Source organism: Python bivittatus, unplaced genomic scaffold (genome assembly GCF_059951505.1).
Source record: "Python bivittatus isolate LINGU-HERP-01145 unplaced genomic scaffold, Pbiv_v1 ctg000060_np1212, whole genome shotgun sequence".
Taxonomy (NCBI): Eukaryota; Metazoa; Chordata; class Lepidosauria; order Squamata; family Pythonidae; genus Python; species Python bivittatus.
Window position 1 is genome coordinate 18981510 of NW_028277044.1, and position 25348 is coordinate 19006857.

Genomic DNA, 25348 nt, shown 5'->3' on the forward strand with positions numbered 1-25348 from the left:
TCTGGGAGTTGAAGTCCACTCATCTTAAAGTGGCCAAGTTTGGACAACACTGGTGTAAGCTGAGTCATGAGTATGCAGAGAGGATTGCGCAGAGGTAGATAATTTTTCCATCACAAATTGGAACATAGGACTGAGTAACCAAAAAGGACATCGGTCCAAGTTAAAGAAGTGGGGAGGCCAGGACCAAAGCTAAATCTAATCCAATTTTTATAACTTTAATATTATTTTCTTTCTGACACAGTAAAAATGACCCTTCAAGGACCTGATGGCTCTAGAAGACCTGAGATTTGAGACTATGTATGCCTTCATTGAAGAATTCTCTCCTAAAGCAAATACTTTGTAAAGAGAAGTTCCTCTACTGGTGCAAGAGCACCCACGAGACCCACCCAATCCATCAAATTTAATCTGTCATCACATACAACCCTAGTTTGTTCCAGGTTAATAAACTGTTATATATTGCAAATATGTTTTAGTCTCCTTGCAGTAGCATTACATTAATTTGCTCAGGTTGATGCCAGCCTGATTTGATAATCTAGATGCGAGTTATAGATGTGTATTTTATATGCTGATTGGAATACAGCATTCCATATTTGAAGGCAAATGCTTCAGAGCACCTGGGTTACATATGTAACACCAGTCTGCATCTTCTTAAAGCAACTACAGCCTTTCTCAGGAACCTTTGGCAGCAGAAGGGCCTCAGGAAAGGTACTAGTGCTTTAAAGAGTTGTTGTGATGGAGGACTTGGATGAGGAGGTTCAAGGACAGAAGCACTTCTTCAGCCCACAGCCTGAGCCTGGGAAAGCGAAGAGGATGAGACTGGCACCAGCCTAAGGAATTCGTAGTGTTTAGTTGCAGGCTTTGGGAGTTTAGAGTGAGTCTGGTGAGATTCTGTCTAGCAGGTGCGAGCTAATAAAGTAACTGAGCTGTTCCAGTAGTGTCTTGTGGAGTTTCTTGGGCTGAACCCAACATCAATCTCGCCAGACTCACTCTAAACTCCCAAAGCCTGCAACTAAACACTACGAATTCCTTAGGCTGGTGCCAGTCTCATCCTCTTCGCTTTCCCAGGCTCAGGCTGTGGGCTGAAGAAATGCTTCTGTCCTTGAACCTCCTCATCCAAGTCCTCCATCACAGTTGTAGACAGATGCTATATTCATCTATGGACACCTAAGGGTTTCTGTAAAAATGGAGTTTCTGTAAAAGTAGAGTATTGCCATGGCAGCTGTTCCTTTTAAACGTATTTCATGTGAGCAATGCCCAGATGAAAAGTAAAACTGTGGCTGAGTCAGGTTATGGATTCCTGCACCAAGTTTAAGTAACACAAGACTCAATGATTTCTCATATAATTGGTGTCTTTCAGTGTTTTTTCCCAGTGTTGCTCTCTCACACAAACACATACACAGAGCTGAACTCCAAACATAGTTCTTGCTATTAATTGGGGACAATGTAAACAGTAAGTCAACCATCTCTCAACAGGGCTATCATGAAGCTTACATCTTCTGCATCATTCTAGTTGATGTTGCAGTGTTTTGATCTGCCTCTCTTGCATTTCATGGGGCTTCTTATTCTTCATCAGCATCTACTGCATTTAGGTACAAAGATCAATCAAATACAAAGGAAACATGCTTGTTCTTTGACATGTTGACATTGGACCCCCATTTTGCAAATAATTCTGTAAGGCAGAAGTCTTCCCTTTTGACACATCTTATAAAAAAAGGACAACAGTATGGAATCTACATATTGAGCCAAAAAACATAAAGAGATTCCTGAAACCAAGCTTAATGAAATAGGTGGGGCAACCTGAAGCCCCCAGCCCCAGTTCTGCAGCACCTGAGCATCTGGGGACATGTTCTTGTCTTTCAAGTTCTACTTCCAACACTGAGCCATCTCCAGCAACAACGATGAAAACCTAGTAGCAGGCAATTGACGGCTTGGGTGTAATACAGAACGCACTTGTTCTTTTCTGTCTGTCCTGCAATGTTACCCCTTGGCAAACAGCTGACATGGTTGGCTTGGCAGGCATGGCATAGCGAAGTTTTTTCCAAAATTTAGAATTTAAAGGCAGTGATTTTTCTTCTTTCCATTTCACCACTTGGCTGGAAGAAAGAAGTTCCAAAGACTTGGGCAAGAAATCAAAGTAACTTTTTGGCGTGTACTCTATTAATATGACTTTGATCTTTCTCTCAACCAAGGCTTTATGCAATCCAATCTCTAGCTCAAACATGACTTGGTCAGAGATATAGTTTCGGCTCAGAATAATAATTAATCTTCGACTTCTGTCAATGAATGATTGGATATCATCAACAATAGCTGTAAATAGAAAAGGTTGTGGTTACAGCTGGCTGAAGAAAGAGGGAAAAAGTTACATATTCATAATAATACTTTGAAATAACCACATGTGATCTACAAGAGATAATATAATTCTTAGCTTGTCTGCCAATAAACAGTTTGAAAAATAATAATAAATTTACTTATATTTTCAACGTTAGCCAAGATCAGCTAGTGCTGTCTATTTCAATACAAAGTGGTTAGCTTGTCTTCGGTTGCTAGCATCTGTTGATCAGATTTATTTGATTTCTATGTAATCTCACTCAGCTTTTACTGGTTTTTAGTTAATGTTTTATACAAAAAAGGTTGTAAATTTATTAGTTAAACAATAAAATTATTTTTGATGCAGCAGCAGCCTCATTTCAGAGCTCTAGGGGAAATTCAAATGAGAAGTAAGAAGGAAGGCAGGAAGGGAGGCAGGGAGGCCTATAAGATGTTACAGGTGGTCCCAGGGTTAAGAACGCCCAGTTTACGGATGACCCATAGTTAAGAATGGAGCCTACTGTAGCAAACTTCAAGTTAAATATACAATGGTTCAAGTTCATTACACAATACTACTCAAACAGTATTATAGAATAATACTATTCCAGCTTACATACAAATTTGACTTAAGGACAGACCTTGGGAACAGAACTTGTTCTTAAACTGGGGACCACCTGTATCTGCAATATCTTCAGAAACAAACATAAAACACATCTAGAACCACGACTTAATTCATCCCAATGTTTCTGATTTGAGCAAAAGAGTAACCCAGGAGGACTTTCAGCACTTTTCTGCAAAATTAGAGCAAATATCTTTTTTTTTTTTAACATAAGGAAGAGAAGCAAGGCATTCTCTAATCTCAGTAGTGCTATTTCTAAGAAACTAAGTGGCTGATTTTAAATTTAAGCAAAAGAAAAAGATACTTAACCACTATATTTTATGATAATCTCATCCCATCCACCTACCTCCTCCAGGAGAAATATCTCGTTCAAAAATGCACAGCTTGTATCCAAAATGATCTTCTAATGTTTTAGGTAGTATCTCCAGGGCAAATTTTCTCTCTTCACCACATATTGGTGTAGAGTCTTTCAGGTAAGACACAAATGCATCATATAGTTTTCCATCTAAAAATAAATAAATAACTCAGAGTCAGGGTATTCCTCTGACATACTTCTCTCCCACCATTATTTATAGGAATGACATTCATGTAGACTCTCCTATTTCCTTGTTCAATTGTCTGAACAGCAACTTCGCTTCGACTCATTTATTTGTATTTATTTCATTTATTGTACCAACAATCAAATAGTAGATTGTCTACTCCAGAGTAAACAGGGGTCCAATGGAGGGGATAGAAACAGAGTGGATAGAATAAATAATTGCCCATTTCGGAGTCCTATAGAACAATTATGAAACTCCATTACAACTCTATATCCCTAATTCCTACCTTTTTGCAGAATAGAGAAGGGCTGCAATAATGAAAAGTGAAGGAGTTATAATTTCTTTTCTCTTCCCCACAGATACTTATGGATTTAAATCAGCACAATTCATTATTAAGTAGAACCAGCCATTTTACCTTCCAATGTTTCATCCTTTCCTGTTATAACTCTGAACAATAAAAAAAGCTCAATCTTGAATATTACACAGAGAATCACCATCATTACAGCAACAAAGGAAAACATTATGGCCATTATCATTCCAGTAGTAAAGACATGAACTGGTAAATCTGGATTAGATTCTGGGAAGGAAAAAGAAGAGAAAAAACTATTGTTTAGGAAGACAAGCTGCTCCAATAATCACAAGAAGAGGTTAAAATATTCTATAGCCAAGTGCCCGGCTAGTATGCTTTGAGACAGAAAGATAGGTATTAATAACTGTTTCGCCTTATATGTTAAAACAGAAAAATATGCTTACAGTCTATAAAGATATGAAATATTTTAAACTGATAAATTCAGAACCAGGAAATCCATTTGCTTTCACTTACTTAGGGTCAATATTTGGCATTAAAGAAGCAACTAAATATTGTCAAATCCATGGACCACATAAAGATGGGGAGCACTTTGGGGGGATAATTAGACAACCCATGATCCATTGGGTCATCCTTTCAGAGACAGTTCCTTACCTAAACAGAGAAACAGAATGATCAAGGGCAAAAAAGCAGTGGGAGTGTGAGCGACTTGCAACTTGCTGCTGGCTTCCCCACTGACTTTGTTGTGGGAAGCTGGCAGGGAGCGTCAGAAACCTTCCTTCCTTCCTTCCTTCCTTCCTTCCTTCCTTCCTTCCTTCCTTCCTTCCTTCCTTCCTTCCTTCCTTCCTTCCTTCCTTCCTTCCTTCCCACATATAATAGAGGCTTATATCATTTGCCCTCCCCTCACGACTCTCAGAAAAGCCCCAGTGAAGAGGCTCCTTCTCAGCTGACCCATGGAACTGCCTGCCACTTTGCTGGGGGGAGGTGGAACAAAGGCAACCACAGACCATGAGGAAAACTGGACTCCCACTCCCCATTCTGGCATGTCCCCAAGGGTCCCACAGCCGTTAAGAGATTTGAAATGTCTGCCTCATTTCCAGAGCAGCCACTCGCCGGTCGCCCATTGGCCCTTTCTACTAGCCAATTGGGCACAGGGACAGAGGGAGGCAGGAAAGAGTTTGGGGATACGCCCATGACAATCAAGCGACCTGGGCTGACCACAGCGGTGGAGCAGCACAACAGTGGTGAAGCAGCCACAAATTCCCCAAATTTCAATCCCACGGGAGTAATGGGATTTTGGATGCATTCTGTAAGTTAGCCCATTTGAGGCACCTTGGTTCAACAATGGTTGAGATTTATCCATTCTCACCAATTCTCCTTTACAATCTATCAAGCCAATTTTATGCCAGCTGGACTTCAGATTGGCTATAAGCCTCGCCTGAGTAAAAAAATCTTTAAGATAGAATTGGAAAGGAGGATTATAGGAGAACATTAGTCAGTAGCTAGAGGCAAACAGAGCACAATCATTCTAGATAATGCTAGAATATAAATCAAGCTTAGGGCATCTTTATTTTAATATATAAAGATGGAGTTCCAAAGATGCTAGTTCCAAATTAGGAACCAGTAAATTATGTCAACTAAGAAAGAAATCCACAGAAAAATTCTTTTAATTATTTCCAAGAAACATCAACAAATAGGTTGATATCTTCTTTTCTACCCTGTATTTCCCAACCTTGAATAACTTTGGTAGCTAAACTTCAATTTGTAGATATTGTTGATAAATACTTGGCCAATGAACAGCAAATTATAATCTCTAATTGTTATTCTATATGAACATGTCAAACTGTATTACAAAAGTCATTTTGATAAAGTGGATGAGTATAAAATATTTTGAACCATGTAGTCTTTATATCAAAAGTTAACTCTGTAAACCGCCCAGAGTCACTTTGTAGTGAGACGGGCGATGACAAATTTGAAAAATAAACAAACAAACAAATAAATAAATAAATAAAAGTTGGCCTCAGAAAGCCATTACCTTAAAAAAAAAAAAGACTTAAAAATATAATCAATTAACCAAAGATGAACAACCTTTTCAGGTGCTGGGGGAAATCATATGATTTTGTGTAATTATATGGATGTCCTCCCCATTTTTTAAGAAAACTGAATGCCCAACCTATTAAAATAGTTCATAAATCTCAGTCCTGAGATATTTCTTTCTCCCCTGAAATCACATAAAATATATGACAATTCCAAAATATTATGGTAATTCAAAAAATATATGTTTTTACTTCATTAGGAGATGGGTCTGAGAGTATGAGTACTATCTAGAAATACCATGAATGCTGTGATATCAGTGGGCATTAAGTTGCTAACTGTGAAACAAACAATTACTTCTACAAAAACTCAAATTCAGATTAAAACAGAATTCAACTAGTAACTGTCCAGTTCTATTAGCAGCAGCATCTAAAATCATCTCCCCACCTTCTAAGAATTGACCTTAGTTTTTTACAGGAACTATTTTTCCTCCACATGAATTTAGCCTACTGCCACTTCTAGGTCACATGGAGACACCTGTTTTTGTACAAGTTAATTTTATACTAGATTAAACTATACAGTACCTTTTTGTAATATAAACGTTTGTGTTATAGGTTTATTTTCAGTAAAGGTGCACGTGTATAAAGAATTGATGTCTTCTTCTTTAACACTTTTAAACCATAGTTGACTCACAGCATGTTTTTTTCCATCTTTATCACTGTTAAAAAAGGCAAATAGACACAATAATCCTATAAGCATTACTCTAGAGCAAACCTCAGTGAATTCAAAGAGTTTTACTTTTAAATAAATTGAAGAAGAGAGCTAAGTTTATTGAATTCAATTAATTAATTTGCTCTTCAGTCATAAAGGGTAGTCATCCTGCTCTCTTCAGGCATTTGATGTATCTGGAAGGTTTCAGATGGTGCTTTGGGATGTTCCCAGGGATGTGAAAGGCAGTTCTTCTGTTGGTCACCTTGTTAATCTTGGGAATACATCCCTTAAATTGGTTTCTTTATCCCCAATTTACTCTTCTCTTTGAAAGCTGTCCTACTGATAACTTCAAGTTTGACACCCATAACTATTTACAACTTAAACTACTCACTGCTTAAAGTTCAAAACATCCATAGCATGAATTCTGGAGATTGCAGTTCCAATATACTGTATCTGCAAGGTACTAGTCTGAAGAAAGTTGAGCTGAATGGGGTGTTTGGGAATCAAGCATCGAAAGAGTAGCTTAAATAACTAGGTTATTCCCATCTTTTAAAAATGGCTGGTTTATGTTTTATGAATGAATACAATGAGAACCATTTTCACTTATCAATAAAGTCACATCCTTATGTTACAGAATTTTCCTTTGGTAAAAATGTGGAAAGATTTGTAGCTCCCTCTTCACAGAATAGGACTGGCTACTAAATCTTTTTTTCTGGCAGTACAAATATGCCTTTTGATTATACCGGATCTCAGTTAGTTATAGTAGAACACATTGCAAGACCTACCAAAGAAAATTAAAATATGCCCAATTGTCCAAATGCCCAAGCGTATACATAATTCTTGATACATAATTTTTGATTATGAATATTACTTACTATTCATATTCTTCCATTTGACACAGTGAACTACTCTTCTGACATGTTTCTATTATAACACCTGACTCAATCCAATAAAACACATACTGGAATCGAACAAAGTTCTTCGAATAACCTAAAAACACTGTACAATTGAGGATTTCTTCTTTACCTAATGGAAACATTTATTTAAAATTAATGATTTGGGTGAATTAATGAAAGACTAACTTATAAAAAGTACAAAGGAGAAATCACAAGTGCATACAATGATTTGCCGACCCAGAGATATTCCCCCTTTCGATTCTTTTTAGAATTACATTTTAAATCCTCGAAAATATTTTCTCATAGTACAACTACAACAAAGTAACTGTAGATTGTTGTATACCGCAATCCTGCACATTACACATTATTGTTCATTTAAACATGAATATGGTAAAAAAAAAAGAAGAAGAAGAAGAAGTAGTTTACATGCTATGAGACTGCAGAACTACCAAACTGTTGGGAAACTAAAGCCTTTGGTCTAAAGTGCTGTGGGCCACACGGATGCCCTGAAGATCTCTAAAGCCAGTCATTTAAAAAAATGGTAGTGGGTACAGACAAGAAAAGTAATTCTTCAAATGAAAATATCACGCTTCATTTCTTTTTACAATTCCTTCAAAGGCCTTCTAACAGCTCTCTTCTTATTCTACTCTTCTAAAAGCAGGGTACAACAGGGGCAGCTGGCGCTAAGTGAAGCTGATATGGCAGGATTATACCTCCCCCCCCCCAAATGATCTTCAACTGCAACGCAAACACAATTTGAACAAACCCAAAAGGTGCACTTTAAGCAGAAGCAGATGGCAGCAGAATTCATGGCTGCCACTGCATTGGCTTCACCACGTTCTCTAGAAACAGAAAAGTTCCAGAAAAGTAGCTGAGGTTGGAATGGCACAACATGGGGGAACTTTCTTTAACAGTATGGAAAACATTTATGGGTAAAGAAGGAGACTTTGAGGCCCACTAGAACAGGGTTCCTCAACCTTGGCAACTTTAAGACGGGTGGACTTCAACTTTCAAAATTCCCCAGCCAGCAAGGGAGTTGAAGTCCACCCATCTTAAAGTTGCCAAGGTTGAGGAACCCTGCACTAGAAGGAATGCTGAGACTGAGGTATAGATGCTGGATTTAAACATAGAACAGGTAATGTACAGTAATGCCCTTCCAGCCCAAGCACAGACAAGTCTAAGGTATTCTAGAGGCAATCTATATCGCCAGCTTTTGAAAAGACACAACTTACGCACTGATAATATTGCAAAACTTCACCATAGCTTAGTAATAAAGAGAATACCTATTTCAGTTTTGAAAACATTATGATCAGGTCCAATCAGCTTTGGGGTTACATTTTCTTCAGTGCCTTAAGAAAAGAAAAGAAAATTACTTAAACTACTTTTCCTAAAAGTCCATCATGACAATAAATGCAAACATGTTTGTCCTAGCATAAGACATTTGTGTTGTTGTTGTTGTTTTACTTTTAAATGTATTGGCCACTTAATTAAAGATTATTCTTCACTTCAAACAAAGGAAATTTTGGACTGTCTGAGGCCACAGTTCAATGGGAGTCAGAATAAGGGGAAAGTGGGAGGACTTACACGTTTGTTTGCTTGTTTCTGGGATTGGAGAAGAGTTTCAAGGTTTTTCCTAGTTTATCAAAAAAATGCTAGGCCTATTTTAGGAAATCCTACGTAGGAACACATACATCCTTTAAAATACTGTATATGGTTGCTTTAACATAAAAGGAGCGAAACAAGAAAAATCAAGACAAAAAAGGGAAGGGAAGGGAAGGGAAGGGAAGGGAAGGGAAGGGAAGGGAAGGGAAGGGAAGGGGAGGGGAGGGGAGGGGAGGGGAGGGAAGGGAGGGGAGGGGAGGGGAGGGGAGGGGAGGGGAGCGGAGGGGAGGGGAGGGACAACAAACACATATTATTCTATTTTATATTAATGAACTCATTTAGACTAATTTTTTAACATACTATTAGGCACTGTCCACATGGAATAAATCTATCCATTACATTCATAAACAGTGAGCTCATAAACAGAAATAAACACATGTTGCAGTCCAAGTTTGTAAATCAGGGTGTACACTGCCTTTCCAATATTAATCTTTTCTTTTCTTTCTTTCTTTTTGCTTACCCCATGCTCAAGAAATCCATAATTCTTCGTACAGTGATCAGTTTCAATTTTTTGATAACCAAAATGGGACAACAGTGGAAAAACCCATAACAGATGAATGGGCCCTTATTCACCTTACCCTAACCCTGAACATAATGAGGTTGACATTCAATCCTTTATAAACATTCTCTGGTGTGTTCAGTGAAAAATAATATTTTGTGAATTACTTCTCATAAGATAATAAGAAACATATTTAATATTTTAAGATCCTTAGCCATGGATTGTTAACATAGGATATCCCAATTCTTTACTTCAAATTTATTGCAAATAACTACAAAATTGTTACACTGGACATATTCTAAACGGTCTTATGGCATACTACAATCCACTCCATACAAAAGGAAAGAAGACACATTGATCTCCTTCCATCCATGTTTTTTGTTTATCTGATAGCACATAAAAATAAATGAGTGCTTGTTACATGGATCATCTGCTAAGCTGCCAAGCCATCATTTTCCTTTTGCCTTGAAAACACTGCTTGTCTGCTTGAGGAAGGCTGAGGCAAGTATTCCAGTCAATAGGAAAACAGCTTTCTACAAACTATGCTAAGGTTTGATATTTCTAATGGGAGATCCCTTTCAGGTGATTTCATAAGCACTATAGCTGAGGCAGAAATAAATAAATCTGGTCAGACAGAGATGACATCATGATCTCATACTGATTCTGCAGTAGGCAACAGCCTCTCTGTGAAAATGCTCTTCTGACATTAAGAGGTACTTCTTAGAGTTATATAGTTGAATTTTCATCTCTAAGGGGAGGAATATCCAGTACAGCAGAATAATTTTCAGTTATGTTGGACTGGTAGTCTTCTAATATCATATTCAAAATAGAAGTATGATACATTTTATATAATATAAGAACGAAAATGAGTGGCATGCACTCAGAGGAACAAGCAAGCTGATATCAGTGGAAACCTGACAAGGCCGGATGATAGCCCACAATGAGTAAAAATGACTATCAAGCAGTAAGACTTGCTTCACCCAGTCATCCAGCCAACAAGTATGAAGGATTGACAGCTGAGGTGACATGTGATGAACGGCTGCTGGCACAAGATAAAAATGAAGGGCTGTACAGAGGACTTGTCAGAAGACACTATCTGTGCACACAACCATCTACCGAACCTCCGTTTCCTCCGCCTGCATTACCTAGCCAGTACATGTATGAGTGTGTGCAGCTTAAGCAATTGTAATCCATAAATCTAAGAGGATAACAAAGACTCTCTCTGTGCTGTGTTTTCTTGAGTTCTCCATTACTGCATAAGATCCCAAAATTCAAATCTGCAACCATAGAGCAAGAATATCACAGATTGTTGTCCCAAGTCATTTAACAATTTTACACAGCCTCACCTTTAACTTTTAAACGGGTGGTACTTGTGCTGTTGTATCTCTTTCCTGCATGAACAACTGTTTTTACACATGTATATTTCCCACCATCCTCCTCTGTTAACTGATCAATGTGCCATTTTTCTTTTCCTCTTTTATCAACAATCTCTACGCAGTTCTGTTTAAATGAAGATATTTATGAGAGGTCTTATGATAAATGTAAAATATCCAGATTAAAAAAAGTGAACAAGTACATCATATTGTAAGACAAAACTCCCCTTCATACAGGAAGAAAATGCATTCATTACTTTGCTCTAAACTACTTTGGACAAACATAATGATTGCATTCGGTTTTCATTCTTTAAACTCAGAAAATTAGGATCATTCCTCCTACAACCCTTAACCTGGGAATAAGCCCTGCAGAACCCAAGGAGCTGGATATGCATAGATTTAGATGCTTAAACTAAATCCCCAGTTTTATTTGGTTAAAAATCCATTCTTTGTATTAAATCCACTCAATAAAAACTTAAGATCTTTTGGAAAGAATGAGTGTAATGCAGCTACAACCTGCATATGTCAATATTGACTCTTTTTCAGTGAAATGAAAAGAGTAGGTATTACTAGAAATGTATTGCCAATGGAAATTTGAATTATAAGACATAATTCAGGGAATTAACAAATTAAAACAGCTGGAAACATTAATAAAATGTTCACCTTATACGAATCACTGTTCAAAAAAAGACTAAAGAAGGATGTATTAAAAAGGGAATTCGTTTTTGACAACAGACAAGTTGGCTGGGAGTTGCCACCCAGCTGTACAAGATACTGGCAGTGAAGTTTAAAACTCTAATCAGCTTCAGACTCGGGTCCTTGATGCATTTAGTTCCATCAATTCATGGGAACAAAGATATGAACTTTAGCCATGTTCAAGGTTTTTTAAATAAGCATATAACTCCTTATATGGGTAGCGGTCAACAAAAGTCTTCTCTTTAAAGTTGTACACCTAATGCTACAAGCACAATGGAACTGTCTGCATTGGGGAAGGTTCACCACAATGAAAGGTTCATGAACTGCTGTCCAAATAATGCAGCATTTAGGACTGTCTGGAAGATTCTGTATGTCTAGTTCTACAGGTGATGACCCCTGATGAACACGGTTATGCTGTACTCGTAGAGCAGTGTTTCTCAACCTTGGCAACTTCGAGACATGTGGACTTCAACTCCCAGAATTCCCCAGCCAGCAGGTTGGCTGGGGAATTCTGGGAGTTAAAGTCCACATGTCTCGAAGTTGCCAAGGTTGAGAAATACTGTCATAGTGACTGAGTCTTCACTGAAGCCATCAGGGCCACCTTACTGAGGGGTGGACAATGTTCACTGCAACTCAAGGTCATTTGTATTTTTTATTGTTGTAATGTATAAATCCAGTGAATGACAATTTCCATTGTGGTACATTATCCCCATCCTCCTGACTCATTTTATAAGCAAGAAATAGCTTTAAAAGTACCTTATACCATGTTAGGTCGACAACATTTACACTGTCGTCTGTATCACTGCATGTGAAAAAATAGCTTTTCCCAACTACTCCAACTATTCCAGTGTGGACATGCTCTTCAGTGAAACAATTGTTTTTATCTCTCTTGACAACGTTTAAGGACCATTTCTTACAGGGTTTCTCCTGGATTCCATTGCTGCGGGGGGACAAGAAATGTGACATTTAACCAGAAAGAATAGTTATTTCAAGGAGAAAATATACTTCCAGCCTTTTCACATCATAGAAATAAACTTATAAAATCTATATGAAGAAATTAGGGGTGTGGATCTCAAAAGTTAAAGAAACATACCTATATTTTTGTTATCTGGCCACACTTTTAATAAAGGCTTAAAACCTGGATAAAACCAGCTATTTCAACTGCTGAACTGGACTGCCAATCATGGCTATTACTTTGTTTGCTTACCACCAGAATCAAGTCAGTCTCACTCAGAAATGGCTATTTAGAGTAGTAGAACAAACTTAGGGTCAAGAAAAATAGGACCAAATTAGTATCCATGTTGATATGGGTTTGCCTTTTCTTCTCCTTTCCTTCCTTCTCTTGTAATAATTTATAATCAGGGTTTAGCTAGCCAAATGTGTACTTTTATTTATACTTATTAATTTTAAAATTGTATTATACTTATTAACTATACTTTATTTATACATTAATTTTAAGTATACTTAAAGATTTATACTTATTAATTTTAAAATTGCATTATAGATAGTCCTCGCTTAACAACCACTCATTCAGTGACTGTTCAAAGTTACGATGGTGCTGAATGAGTGGGACTTATGACCGGTCCTTAGAGTTGTGGCTGTCCCAGTGTCCCCACGGTCACCTGATTGTGATTCAGGCACTTGATGACCGGCTCACAATTATGACTTCGCAGCATCCCGCAGTCATGTGATCACCCTTTGTGACCTTCACCACCAGCTTCCAACAAGCAAAGTCAATGGGGAAGCCAGCAGGAGGTCGCAAATGGCAACACCATGACATTGTGCTTAACGATTATGTGGGATTTGCTTAACAATGGCAACCGGAAGGGCCAGAACTGTCATTGTAAATTGGCACAGTCATGTGTCATCGTGCTTTATGACCACATCACTTAGCAACAGAGTTGCTGGTCCCAATTACTGTAGTTAAGTGAGGAGTATCTGTATCCTCTTCTAAAAGAAAGCAGTGTTTATTTCCAGTTAAATTTGTTTAGTATCACAGTAGAATATTCTTGAAATCACAACTGTGCTATGATTTAAACAGAAAAGAATGAAATTTTTGGTAGTTGTAAACCATGCAACTTTTGGAATGGGAGGAACAAGAGAATCATTGGTTAGAACTACTGTACAAGGCAGTTTATAGGTTTGTTTTATCTGTTTTTCCTCCATTCAGTTTTGTTTTATTTGATCCACACATGTTGTTTCTTTTTTCATTCTTTTTAGAGGCCTATATTATAAGTAATACTAATAAAAGTACTGTAAATGGTGCTATATCTTAGAAATATATAAGGCTATTATTTTCCCTTTTTTATCATTATTTGTGGAAGTAAAGTATTTTTCTTCTATTTAGGGCATACTCTACTTCAAACTGGAAAGAAACTACACCACTTTGTTTTGGTCCGAGGCCTTAGAAAACAGATATATAATACCTACCCTGATTCTTTAAAATGAGGGAAAATGTTCAGAGGACTTACTTTTTCATGATTATCAAACAGTTTAGGTTTGGTTTATCAGAAATGTAGAAGCAATTTAAGAAATTGGAATGATTGTAGAGAAAACAACCAATGTTGTCTGCTTTATAACGTAATTAATACACATACTATTATTATTATTATACATATTCGGAAATCCCACTCTAAGACCATGGAAGACTGAATTTATCATTTTCCAAAAATGCAATTGCTGAAATATCTATCAAGGTCATAGCAGTGAAATACTGTACTTAAGTGCCATTTAAGTAGGTAATGTGTGATAGACTTACTCATAACTTTTGTAACACTCTTCCTGTTGTAGGCCTACTGAGTAAAACTTAATTTGCAACACCCTTCCTGTTGTATACACACATTGAAGCTGAAAACTGTGCTATCACCTTTGGAGCTAAGAAATGTACAGTTTCATGTAATCAGGAAAATGGAACAAGCAAACCACAATTTCTGAAGCAACAGGGTTGTTATCTATCTGTGTTCTGCGTCAGAGTTTGCTGACATTCCAATCAAAGCATCTTAATACTTCAAAATTTTGAAGCTGGTTGCACCAAGAAGATGATGATATCCAAAAGACTTTGGCTATCTCTCTTTTTCGGCAGATTCTAAACTGATTTTGGAAGCTTTAACCCCGTTTTTCTCAAGCTTTCAACTTTAAGATGTGTGGACTTCAACTCCCAGAATTTCCCAGCCAGCAAGGTCCTGTTGATCAACAAGCAGACTAGTCTGGAATGAGAGCACAGTCTGTCCCGGATGAACTCATGTGAAAAGCTGGAATGAAAGAGCTTTTGGATGTAATGTTGCTTCTGGAAGGTCAGGAAGCAGCAGTAACCTCCCAAGTGTTTTTCCCCAGATTCCTCTGTGGATAATCGCTCTATTTCTTGGAGAAGGAAGATAAGACTTCAGTAATTCATTATTTAATCGTTTCCAGTTTAGACTAGTGTTAAACACTCCGAGTGGAGCTGTCTTTGAAAATGCAAGTGTTCTATCACTGACTATCAGTGGGGTTGCACTCCCCTTTTGAGATTTGGGCACAATCTAAGGGATCTCTTGGACTCTCAGCTCCTGCTCAAAGAGCAGATGGAAGCTGTGGCCAGGAGTCCTTTCCACAGGCACATCTAGTGCACCAATTCTGCCCTTTCCTGGACTGGGAGGCCCTTTAGATGGTTGCTCATGCCCTAGTCACCTCACAAGGGGATTTCTGTAATGTGCTGTACATGGGGCTACCTTGAAAACTATCTGGAAGCTATCACCGCTCCAAAATGTGGTGGCATGGGCAGCGATGGGGCACTGCGTTATGTGTGCCCTGGTTACCAGTTGGCTTCTAGGTTATCAAGGTCCTGGTTATCACATTTAAAATTTTTCATGGCCTAGGGCCAAGCTATCTGAGGGGCATCTGAGGCCCAGTCATCCTGCCCATCTGATTTGATTCAGCAGGGACAGTGTGCTCCAGATCCTGTCAATCAAAGAATGTCATCTGGCAGGACCAGGAGATGTACCTACTTGGCTGCAATTCCTGCCTTCTGGAATTAGCTTTCCCCCTCCTGAGATCTTTGTGGTTCCCACCCTTGTGTCATTTAGAAAATTGCTAAAGACCTGGTTGGGCTCCCAGGCCTTGGTGACAGTTGACTGTAGATTTTGTTTTACTTTGTTTTCTGGGTCTGATTTGTTTCGGTTTTGTTCTGGCATGTTGCCTTCCAGGCAGTTGTACTTTCTATATGTTGGTTTTTCAGTTTTAAGTTGGCCCAGAGTCATTTGGGAGTTAGGCAGCCCATACATTAAATAAATAAATACATAAATATATAAATACTGTAAGCTCAGTCCTGGGACAAGATCTAGCAGCTAAGATTCTAACCAGAGTGTCTTCTGCAGATCATATTACACTGATCTTGAAACAAGATCATTGATACTGACTTGGATTCTGGACCTGCATCAAGGAGCTAGTTTTTATGTAAAACCTAAAATGCTTGGTTTTAAAACACTAGTGCAGTGTTTCTCAACCTTGGCAACTTTATGATAGTGGACTTCAACTCCCAGAATTCCCCAGCCAGCATGGCTGGCTTGGGAATTCTGGGAGTTGAAGTCCACACATCTTAGGTTGGGTTTTCAAATATGGACCTTTACAGTAATAGCAACATAATTCTGAAAATTGCTGCAAAGGAGAGATTACTTGATCCTTACATGTATTACATGGACAGAATAACTTTGTAAAGATGAACGTTTAATATTGTGTAACATTTTGTCACTCTTTAATAATGGGAACATTATTAGCTCCATTGCAAAAGAGATGATATATCTCAGATTAGTAAACTGGGTATATGAATATCACTTAAATATAATGTCTGGGACAAAATAAATACTTTAGAAAGGAATGCTTTGCCATGCAGAATTTATATCATGTGTAGCATTCCTCTACATGTGCCAAAAGTGTATTTTCAAAAATGTAATGCACTATTTCAGAAGTTTACTTAGGACAAAATGCTCTTTTTTTGATTCAGGAAGCTTCAACTCTCATTTAAAGAAGGAAGTTTGATTTCCACATTCAGTTTATACTCTAAGGCATATTTTCTTTTTCTAGTTAATGAATGACAAGTTTTACTAGTGCAAACCTTTGCTTGGATTCAGCCACATGACCACCAGAGGACTACATAACCCAGCCATTTTAGAGACTTCTCCACTAGCCTGGCTAACCTTTGCCCATTCCTCAGCTAACTGGCCACAAGGTGTGGGAAGCGACATCCAGGAAACTGAGGTTGGACCGTAAGACTGGAGAATGGAGACGAACAACAAGACAACTTCCTTTTTAAAGCTGTAATAACAATCCTTGCATTAGGTATGTAGCGCACCTACCTGAGACAACAATCATAGATTCCAGTATCATTCAGTACAACTGGCCAAAATTGCAAATTCGTCCCATTCAAATCAATTCTGCTCTCTCGATGAACTAACACTTGTTTTCCTTCTTTTTCTTTATACCAATGAGCAACTTGTCCTTCAACTCGTGGTCCCTCAGAGCAGCAAAGTAAAAAGTATTCTTCTTCTAGCGCATTAATAGGTGAGCGCCACATGCAAAGCTTTCCTTCAGAAAATTAAAACACACACACACATATATAAATAAAGATGTATTTTCTAGAAAATAGGAAGAAAGAACATCTGTTATTATTAGAGGTATGCTAACACTTGTGCTAATATAGTTCATCTTTATAGCACCACTTATCCATGGCAGCCTTTTCTTTTAATTGTTAAAAAAAGATGTGTGTGTGTATATACATACATACATACACACACATGTATGTATATGTTAGAGAGAGGAAAAGTACAAAATGGCAACACAGCCTTTCTCGTCTTGGCTTCCTGTCCCCCCCCCCCAACACCTCCCCATTCCAATTTAAATACTGCATCAGTCTAACAACTCTGTTGCGTTTGGTGAAGTGGGCTGTAGCTCACAAAAGCTTAGCATTTTAATAAAACGTGTTACTCGGAAAAGGCACCACCAGACGCCTTCTGATTTTGGTTAGCATAGACTAATAAAACCGTCCTACAACATTTACAACTTTTAGCATTCCAGAATCACCAGCCACTGAGTCTGCATTTATTGATATATTTATTTATTTAGAGTGGATGCTCATCTCCAGTGGACTCCGGAGGCCTGCCGGCATATCTGCAGAGGGGTGGTGTCAAACAAGTCAAGATGGCAGCTGCAACAGAGTGATCCAAGGCCTGTTCCATTTTTATACATGTTATAGCTGCCATTTTGACTTCAAAATCTTTCCCCTACCCAACTGCCAGATCCCCTGGGGATCTGTCATATTCATAGTATTTGTTGGTGTTTTTCAAGGGACTTCATGAGTATTTCATGCTTCTGAAAGAGAATACTAAGCCTCTAAAGGAGGCATGCGTTGAAGCATTTTGTCACAAAATCTTGCAGATTACAAGTTGGAAGGAGAAATACATCAATCAATCAATCAACTTTATTTCGGTCATAGACCAGCATATGAGAAATACATCTTATTGGTAGTGATACCACAGGAACTTGCAAAGTTTGGCCCATGGTATCTTCTTGCCTTATTCTAATTAAGAAAATATCTAGTTAGAAGATCTACCAAAAAGATGCTCATAACACTCTTAATTTGCTGTACTTCAAACTGTGTCATGTCACAGCGGGACTTAAACACACGTACATCCACATTCTCCAGCATAGTTCTGGAGCAGTAAGATATTATGATTTGAGTAGGGGATAAATGCTGTCTTAAATGGAATCAAATACTTGATAATACTGCGGTGACATTTATTTTCCATTTTTATTGACATGAGTTCATTTTTATTACTTGCAAATATTTCGATGCTGAACCTCCAAACACTTTTGACTTCCTGTTCTGCGATATGCTGCATTTCTACATAAAGTTCACAATAGATTATGATGAAATGAAAACATGCAAATTCAAAACTGCCAGCTTATCTTGCCCGATCAAGACATCTTTCTCAAACATTACCTATAACTACTTTCAATTGTTTCGGTATTTATGTATCATCTGCCAGTGTCATCCAGCCTCTGATAGCATAGACAATCTTAAAACAATCAACCTTAATATAGCATACTTAAAGATAAAGAAGAAAGTAAAAAGAGTTATGCTTACCTGAGCTGATAAAACTAAGGATCAGCAATAGCAAAACTGCCAGATTTTCAGGATACATTTTAAATGTATTTATCCTTAGCTTCTCCTCTAGATCCAAAAAAAAAAAAGTTTTAATTCTAATTTAAATAGTATGATTCACTAGTTTTTAATGTGAGGATATGAGTAATTCACACAAAAAACTGCATCTGAATATAAGATTTTGAACTGGGAATCAGACTTAAGAAAGTGAGTATTTGCATAACTAAGGTGGTGACTCCAGGATTTCTTCCAGGGCAGCTCATTCTTATAATCATGGGTGTCTGCAGGCTGTGGTCAAAAAAGGCAAGGTGGTGGCCACGATGGTGTGATCAAAGCTCCACTCATTTTTATGGGTGATGCACATTAAAAATAGGCAGAGTTTTGATTGCGTCATCCAGGCTGCCATTTTTACTTATTTTTTAACCACACCTCATGAATATCTTTGCCTATGCTACATTTTATTTTTCATATTAGACATAATTGACTATTACTGTAGAATTATTGGTTAATCATAAACACTTGATGTCTTTTCTAGATTAAAGACATTCACTTGCAATGCTGGTGCCAATGAATTCTCTGGTCATTATTTCCAAGTAAATCTGAGTATTTTAGTCTTGAACAGGCCACATCCTGCATGCATACCACAGAGAATGTATTTTTATTTTTATTACATATATTTATTTACAATCCAGCTCCCATTCTGTTTTATTTATATGACATCTTACTTAGGCCAATATATATACTGTCAACCTGGATAAAAAACATTCACAGTCAACTATATATTACTTTCAGGATAAAACTGGTGACTATGTCTATTAAGTGTAATATTAAAATTGCCAGTTCTCACAATTCTATCACAATTCAACCACTAATGTCCCTGACATGAAATAATGTTGCCCCCTTTCAACTCAGCACTGAAGGACCTTGTAATCATCAAAGAAACAAAAATCAGGATATCACTGTATTGTAGCATGGGAAAAAAGCTTTTATCTGCTTAGTATATGAGCCTCATTATGCTTCACCAGCAAGAAGTGAAGACTCCCAGATGTTTAGGGCTGCATCTGTTTCAAGAGTCACAGCAAGGAAAAGCCAATGTAGTGAATTATTACAGTGCTGGACTAGGACATGTGAAATCCATTTCACACTCACCTTTAGCCTTGGAAGCTCACTGGGTGACTGGGTAGTCACTCTTTCTCAGCCCACCTCCTGACAGGGTTGTCACTTGAACTCCTGAAGGAAAAGCAAGACATAAATCCAATAAATAGAACCCCAGCACTACTAAAAGTAATTGTCTCCACTGCAAGTTGAACTTACCATCAGAAGTCCATCCTACTGTTCAAGCAAAATCACTGGCATGTAACTTAAGACTATTAGCTTATGTTTTCTGAGGTAGCAAAGGAAGGAGAAAGGTGTCATCTCTGTAGCCCATAGTGTATGTGTGTCCTTAGTGTCTTTGAAGAATGTTAGTTGTTTTCTCTGTTCTCCAGACTAAGGGACTTCAGCACCTTCACTTTTTCATATTACCTTTACACACTTTTAGGTGCTACAATCTACCTATGTGGTCACTAAGAGTCGGCAACAACTTGATGGCGCATAATCAATCAATTATTATTATTATTATTATTTATTAATTATTTAATTATTTAATTAATTTGTCCCCACCCATCTCCCCACAATGGGGGACTTTAATCAATCAGGCCATTAATCAATCAGGCGCTACAACAGAATCTGAATATGGACGAAGCAACTCTCCATAAAGCATATAAATCAAATGAAGGAAAAAGCTCGCTGGACAAGAGTAACAATTAGAAACAAAAGAGACCATTATCTCTCAACCAAGGAGATGATGTGAATAATTTTTTCAAAACTAGTTGCAGGTCTTTCAAATAGGGATGAATTAATAATGATAGGAGACTTCAATTCTCCACCATCTGTTGAAAAATAAACTCTTCTTTCTGAATTAGGTTAAATCTCCAAGGGCAGATGATTTGCATCTAATGGACTGACAGCTAGGATGGGCATTATCTATAAAAAATAATGGAGCACTGACAGATGTAGACGCCTGGAAGACAACAAATGTCCCTATCTTCAAAAAGGGGGAAAAAAGGATCTGAGGAATTACAGGTGGTTTTTGCTTAACAACCACTCGTTCAGCAGCAGTTTGAACTTATGACGGCACTGAATGCGTGGTACTTACAACCAGTCTTTGTACTTACGATGGTTGCAGCATCCCCGCAGTCACATGATTGCCATTTGCGATCTTCACTGCCAGCTTCTGACAAACAAAGTCAATGGGGAAGCCAGCAGGAGGTCACAAATGGTGACCATGTGACATCATGATTCACTGCGGGATTTGCTTAATGACAGCAACTGAAAGTGCTGGAACTGCTGTCACTAAGTGGTGCGGTCATGTGACATTGCCTTTTATGACTATGTCACTTAATGATGAAAATTCCAGTTCAAATTAGTGTTGTTAAGTGAGGACTACTTGTACAGGCACTGATATCTGAAAAGATTCTAGAATAGATTATAAAGAGAACAATCTGAAAGCATCTTAAAAACAATGTGGTAATTATCAGAAGTCGGCATGAATTGTTCAACAATCACCTTATCTCATTTTTAATTGGTACTTTGGTAATAGATTAAGTAAGGAATTATACATTCCGTATAGTGGCACATAACTGGCTGGAAAATTGCACTCATGAAGCTTTTGTTAAAGGTTCCTCATCAAGCTGGAGAAAGGTATTACAGGCGGTCCTCACTTAACAACCATTCGTTCAGTGACCTTTCGAATTGACGATGGTGCTGAATGAAGGGACTTACAGCCCATGATCACAATTACGGCCACTGCAGCACCCCACAGTCACATCACCACAATCTGGGCCCTTGGCAATTGGTTTGCAACCGGTTGCCAAGTGCCCCACAATCATGTGACTGCCATTTGTAATCCTCCCTGTTGGCTTCTCCAGAAAATCAATGGGGAAGTTGGCAGGGAAGGTCACAAGCTGCTGCCACCTGCCAAGAGGACTCTTCCTCATCTCTGGGGACTGGCTGAAAAAGTTCCCTACCAAAATCCTGCTTGGATTTCGGCATGGAGCTTTTTCAGCCAGCCCCCAGAGATTTCAGCACTGAGATTTTTCAGCCAGCCCCCAGAGACAAAAGGGAATCCTCTCGACTCTGAGGACTGGCTAAAAATGTCCCGTGACAAAATCCAAGCAGGATTTTCAGCCACCGAAGATATTCAGCTCCAGAAATTCAGAAGCCTCTCCAGTCTGGGGCTGAGAATCCAAGGGGTTCTGAAGCCCTTGCACACCTGACCCACACCGCAACCCATGCACCCTCCCTAACCCTCCCATGCACCCCCTCCCCCACCTGGCAATGCCTGGGTCTTGCAACTTCCTGCTGGCTTCCCCACTGACTTGATTGAGGGAAACCAGCAGGAAGTTGCCTCACCTAATGACCTGTGATTCTCAATCCCGTGAATGCTGGAATTGCAGTTGCTAAGTGAAGTGGTCATGTGACATCTTGCTTAATGACCACATCACTTAATGACCTAAATTCTGGTCCCAATTGTGAGGTTAAAGGAGGACTACCTGTAAGTGGAATGCCTCAGGGTTTAGTCCTAAGTGTTTTACTCATCTTCTTTTTTTAATTAATGACTTACATGATGCAGAATCCAGAATAAATACAGAATATTTATCAAATTTGCAGATGATACAAATTGGATGAGATAACTAATATGTCACATGACAGAAATAAAATTCCAAATAATATTGATAGAGAAAAGTGCTTAAAATTACAATGAAATGTAGCAAATAAAAGTTATTCACAGAAACAAAAATTAAATGGAAGAATTATGTATAGGATGGGGATACCTGACTTAAGAAAAAGTCTTTGGAATAGTAGTTTATTGAATATAGAAAGTGCGTAAGCATTGTGAAGTGGTTGCAAATATTCCAGCACATTTCCAACTCATGGAAGTAACAGTTCTACTTTACTTTATTCTTCTTTTGGTCAGAAGCATATAAAATATTTGACCTGCTCTGTGGGGTGAATGTTGGGAGGAAGGTTAATTTAGGAAAGTGGTTCTCCATTTGTGGTCTATGAAGGTCTAGCAGGTGATCCCACTCCAGCCTCGTGTTAACCACCTGTCACCCAGCCACAGCTTGCTGGCTGCCTCTGCCCCAGCGAACAGGATCTGGTGGCTGAAAACTGGTACCCTAAAGCCCAGCAGTCATAATATACGTAGCAGTGGAGTACTAAAACTCAGAAAACTGACAAAAATGAAAGATCTCAGCTGCCGCTGTTGTGAGTCCATGTGTGCCATCCTAAGGGGAACCACGATCTCACACAAACAAGCCCCAAATAGGACATGTGGTTATGGGACTTCATGGGGGTGATGTGGCAGGAAACTCTCTATTACCACGTAGGAGTCCCTTAATAGAGATTTATACTGTAGAAAAGTTTTAAGCAGCAAGTCTCTGCTTAGTGTTGCTGTTATCATGTCATCAGGCACACGGAATGACCCAAGTGCTAAATGGATTAATATTTTCGATGCAACATTTAGTTTTAAAATGCCTCCAAAAATAGGAGGGATGAGAAAGCATACCGAACGCACCTATAATCCTCAAATACATCGAAAAGAATGAACCAGAAGGGTTTTTAAGCGCACCGACGTGGAGAGGAAGTGCTCATTTAACTGCGCGGTCCCTGCATTCCTCTGCATCTCTACTTGCTGATCCACGTCTGAGAAACACCGATTTAGAAAAATCCGACTGGGGCTCAACAGCCTTAGGACTCCTACATGGCAATAGAGAGTCTCCTGCCTCTTCTTGCTCCCCCCGATTTCCCAAAGGGCGCGCGGCCTGGGACTTCTGGGAGCTGTAGTCCCGGCACCTTCGCGAAGGTCGCATTGTGGGGAAGGTGGTCTTTACCTTAAGCCGGCTGAAGGTGCGGAGGCGCTGGGACGAGGCTGAGAGGCGGGCTGCCAACTCGGGCGCCCGGGAGATGAAGGCTTTTCTCGGACGATTCCGAAGGCGAGGATTTTCTGCTTCTGCCCCAGAGCTTGGCAAGCCGGGAGCGATCGCATCAGGGCCAGGCGAGGGAGCGAAAGAGCCGCCGCGGTAGCAAGTTTCTCCCAGCAAAGGCTTTCGAGCGGCGAGGATTGACTCGCCTGCGGACGGCAACTCAAGTTCAGAATCAGAGTGCCGAGAAAGAGGAGCCAGAGGGCTCTCCTTGACTGGAAGCCCCGCCCCTCGACCCGCCAAAGTCCCCCTCCCGCCCCCGCCCCATTGTTTAGACAACAGACGTGAGCTCATTCGGATGTTCCGCGAGACGTGGCCGACTCGGGGGAAACGGGGCTTCGGTCGCTGCAGCCACGCGGGGAAATTCTGGGAGGGATGGCTTTGAAAGCAAGGCAGCGGTGCAAGCATTTCAAATACAGTTGGTTTTTAAAAACGCCGGCGTCTACATATGTCCTCACCCGGGCGAAAGACCTGTCGAAGTCCTTGGGACGTGTTTTTGATTCCGAGGGTATGAGGAGCCGGTTGTAACGTTTCCGTTTGGGAAATGAGGAAGCGATGTGGTGTAATCGGCTTTGTAAATATGCCGGTTCGTTTATTGGGGGCGCGGTGGGGAGAGTCGCGGAGCCCTGGGGAGAACAAGCTGAAAAGGTGGCGCTGGAAATCCCATTCTGGACTCTTCCTTGCTCTGTAACCAACGTGAGCATACTTTTAGGAAAGTAAGGTTGTCCGATTGGGTAGACTGGGTTGGAGATTTGCTTTTTAGGGGCAAACACCTATTGGCAAGAGTCCAGTTGTGAAAAATGGGATCAGATATAGCAGTTCCCTTAGAAATATATAAGGTTCCTTCTCACACCAGTCCTTGATCCAGCACAAAATGTAAATTGCTGTGCCCCCCACCACCACCCCCAGCTGTCCCTGTCATATCATAACCCTGCACCCTACAGAACACATTCAGAGGCAAGAATGGAAGGATACCTCAGTTTTTCCCTCACCTCCCTCCAAACATCTCCAGGCAGCAGGAAAACGTCTACCAAAAGTTGACCTGAGTTTGGGCTATAAAGGAGGTGCGCTTGGACAGATAGCTAGACCAGCAAAAACAAAGTCATTCTAGTTTTGTATAAGTGTTTTTAAGGGTATGGTCAAAGGGAACTTGTCAGCTGATAACCAGGCTCTCTTTAGACACAGATGTAGTGTTATTTCAGAAGACCATTAAATCCCTGTTCAAAAACCACTCAAGTAAGAGATGTGGGGAGAGCTGTGATGTGAAATGGCAGACAATTATCTCCTGCTTCATTGTCCAGCCCCCACATCATCCCTCCTGGTTAGCTGCTCTAAAAATGTGAACGTCTGTGCATCAGCTTGGTGGCCTGATGTGTTCAGAAAGAATCAAACTTTCCTGCTTCCCCTAAGCCAAATGCCAAATGCCAAGGGATAGGTGGAGACACGACATATCCAAGCCAGATATAGCAGTTGATAAAAATTGGGCAATCCCACATTTCAGGGGTCGTCTGACTTTGCTGCAGACAGAAGAGTTGGTAGAGCATAG

The 25348-nt window shown here is 39.3% G+C and overlaps 1 protein-coding gene across 1 annotated transcript; it reads right to left on the reverse strand.

Moving 5' to 3' along the window:
• Positions 1–23984, reverse strand: IL18R1 (interleukin 18 receptor 1). Its single transcript, XM_007439384.4, has 12 exons — positions 23713–23984; positions 19928–20008; positions 18761–18847; positions 16974–17202; positions 12400–12583; positions 10921–11074; positions 8697–8762; positions 7393–7543; positions 6391–6524; positions 3881–4042; positions 3273–3431; positions 1–2307 (listed from the first exon to the last, which is right to left on the reverse strand). The coding sequence occupies exons 3-12, from the start codon at positions 18816–18818 to the stop codon at positions 1907–1909; spliced, it is 1698 nt and encodes a 565-aa protein (XP_007439446.1). The 5' UTR covers positions 18819–18847; positions 19928–20008; positions 23713–23984; the 3' UTR covers positions 1–1906.
• Between the last annotated feature and the right edge of the window lie 1364 nt (positions 23985–25348).

Bases quoted from the DNA above. Each gene is read 5' to 3' on its own strand.
- IL18R1 (XM_007439384.4), bottom strand. From the start codon at position 18,818: ATGTATCCTGAAAATCTGGCAGTTTTGCTATTGCTGATCCTTAGTTTT. The intron at 8,763-10,920 runs GTGAGGCTGTGT...TCTTTTCTTAAG, and splicing joins CACCCGTTTAAAAGTTAAAG to GCACTGAAGAAAATGTAACC. The intron at 7,544-8,696 runs GTATTCTCTTTA...TGTTTCCATTAG, and splicing joins TGTTTTCAAAACTGAAATAG to GTAAAGAAGAAATCCTCAAT.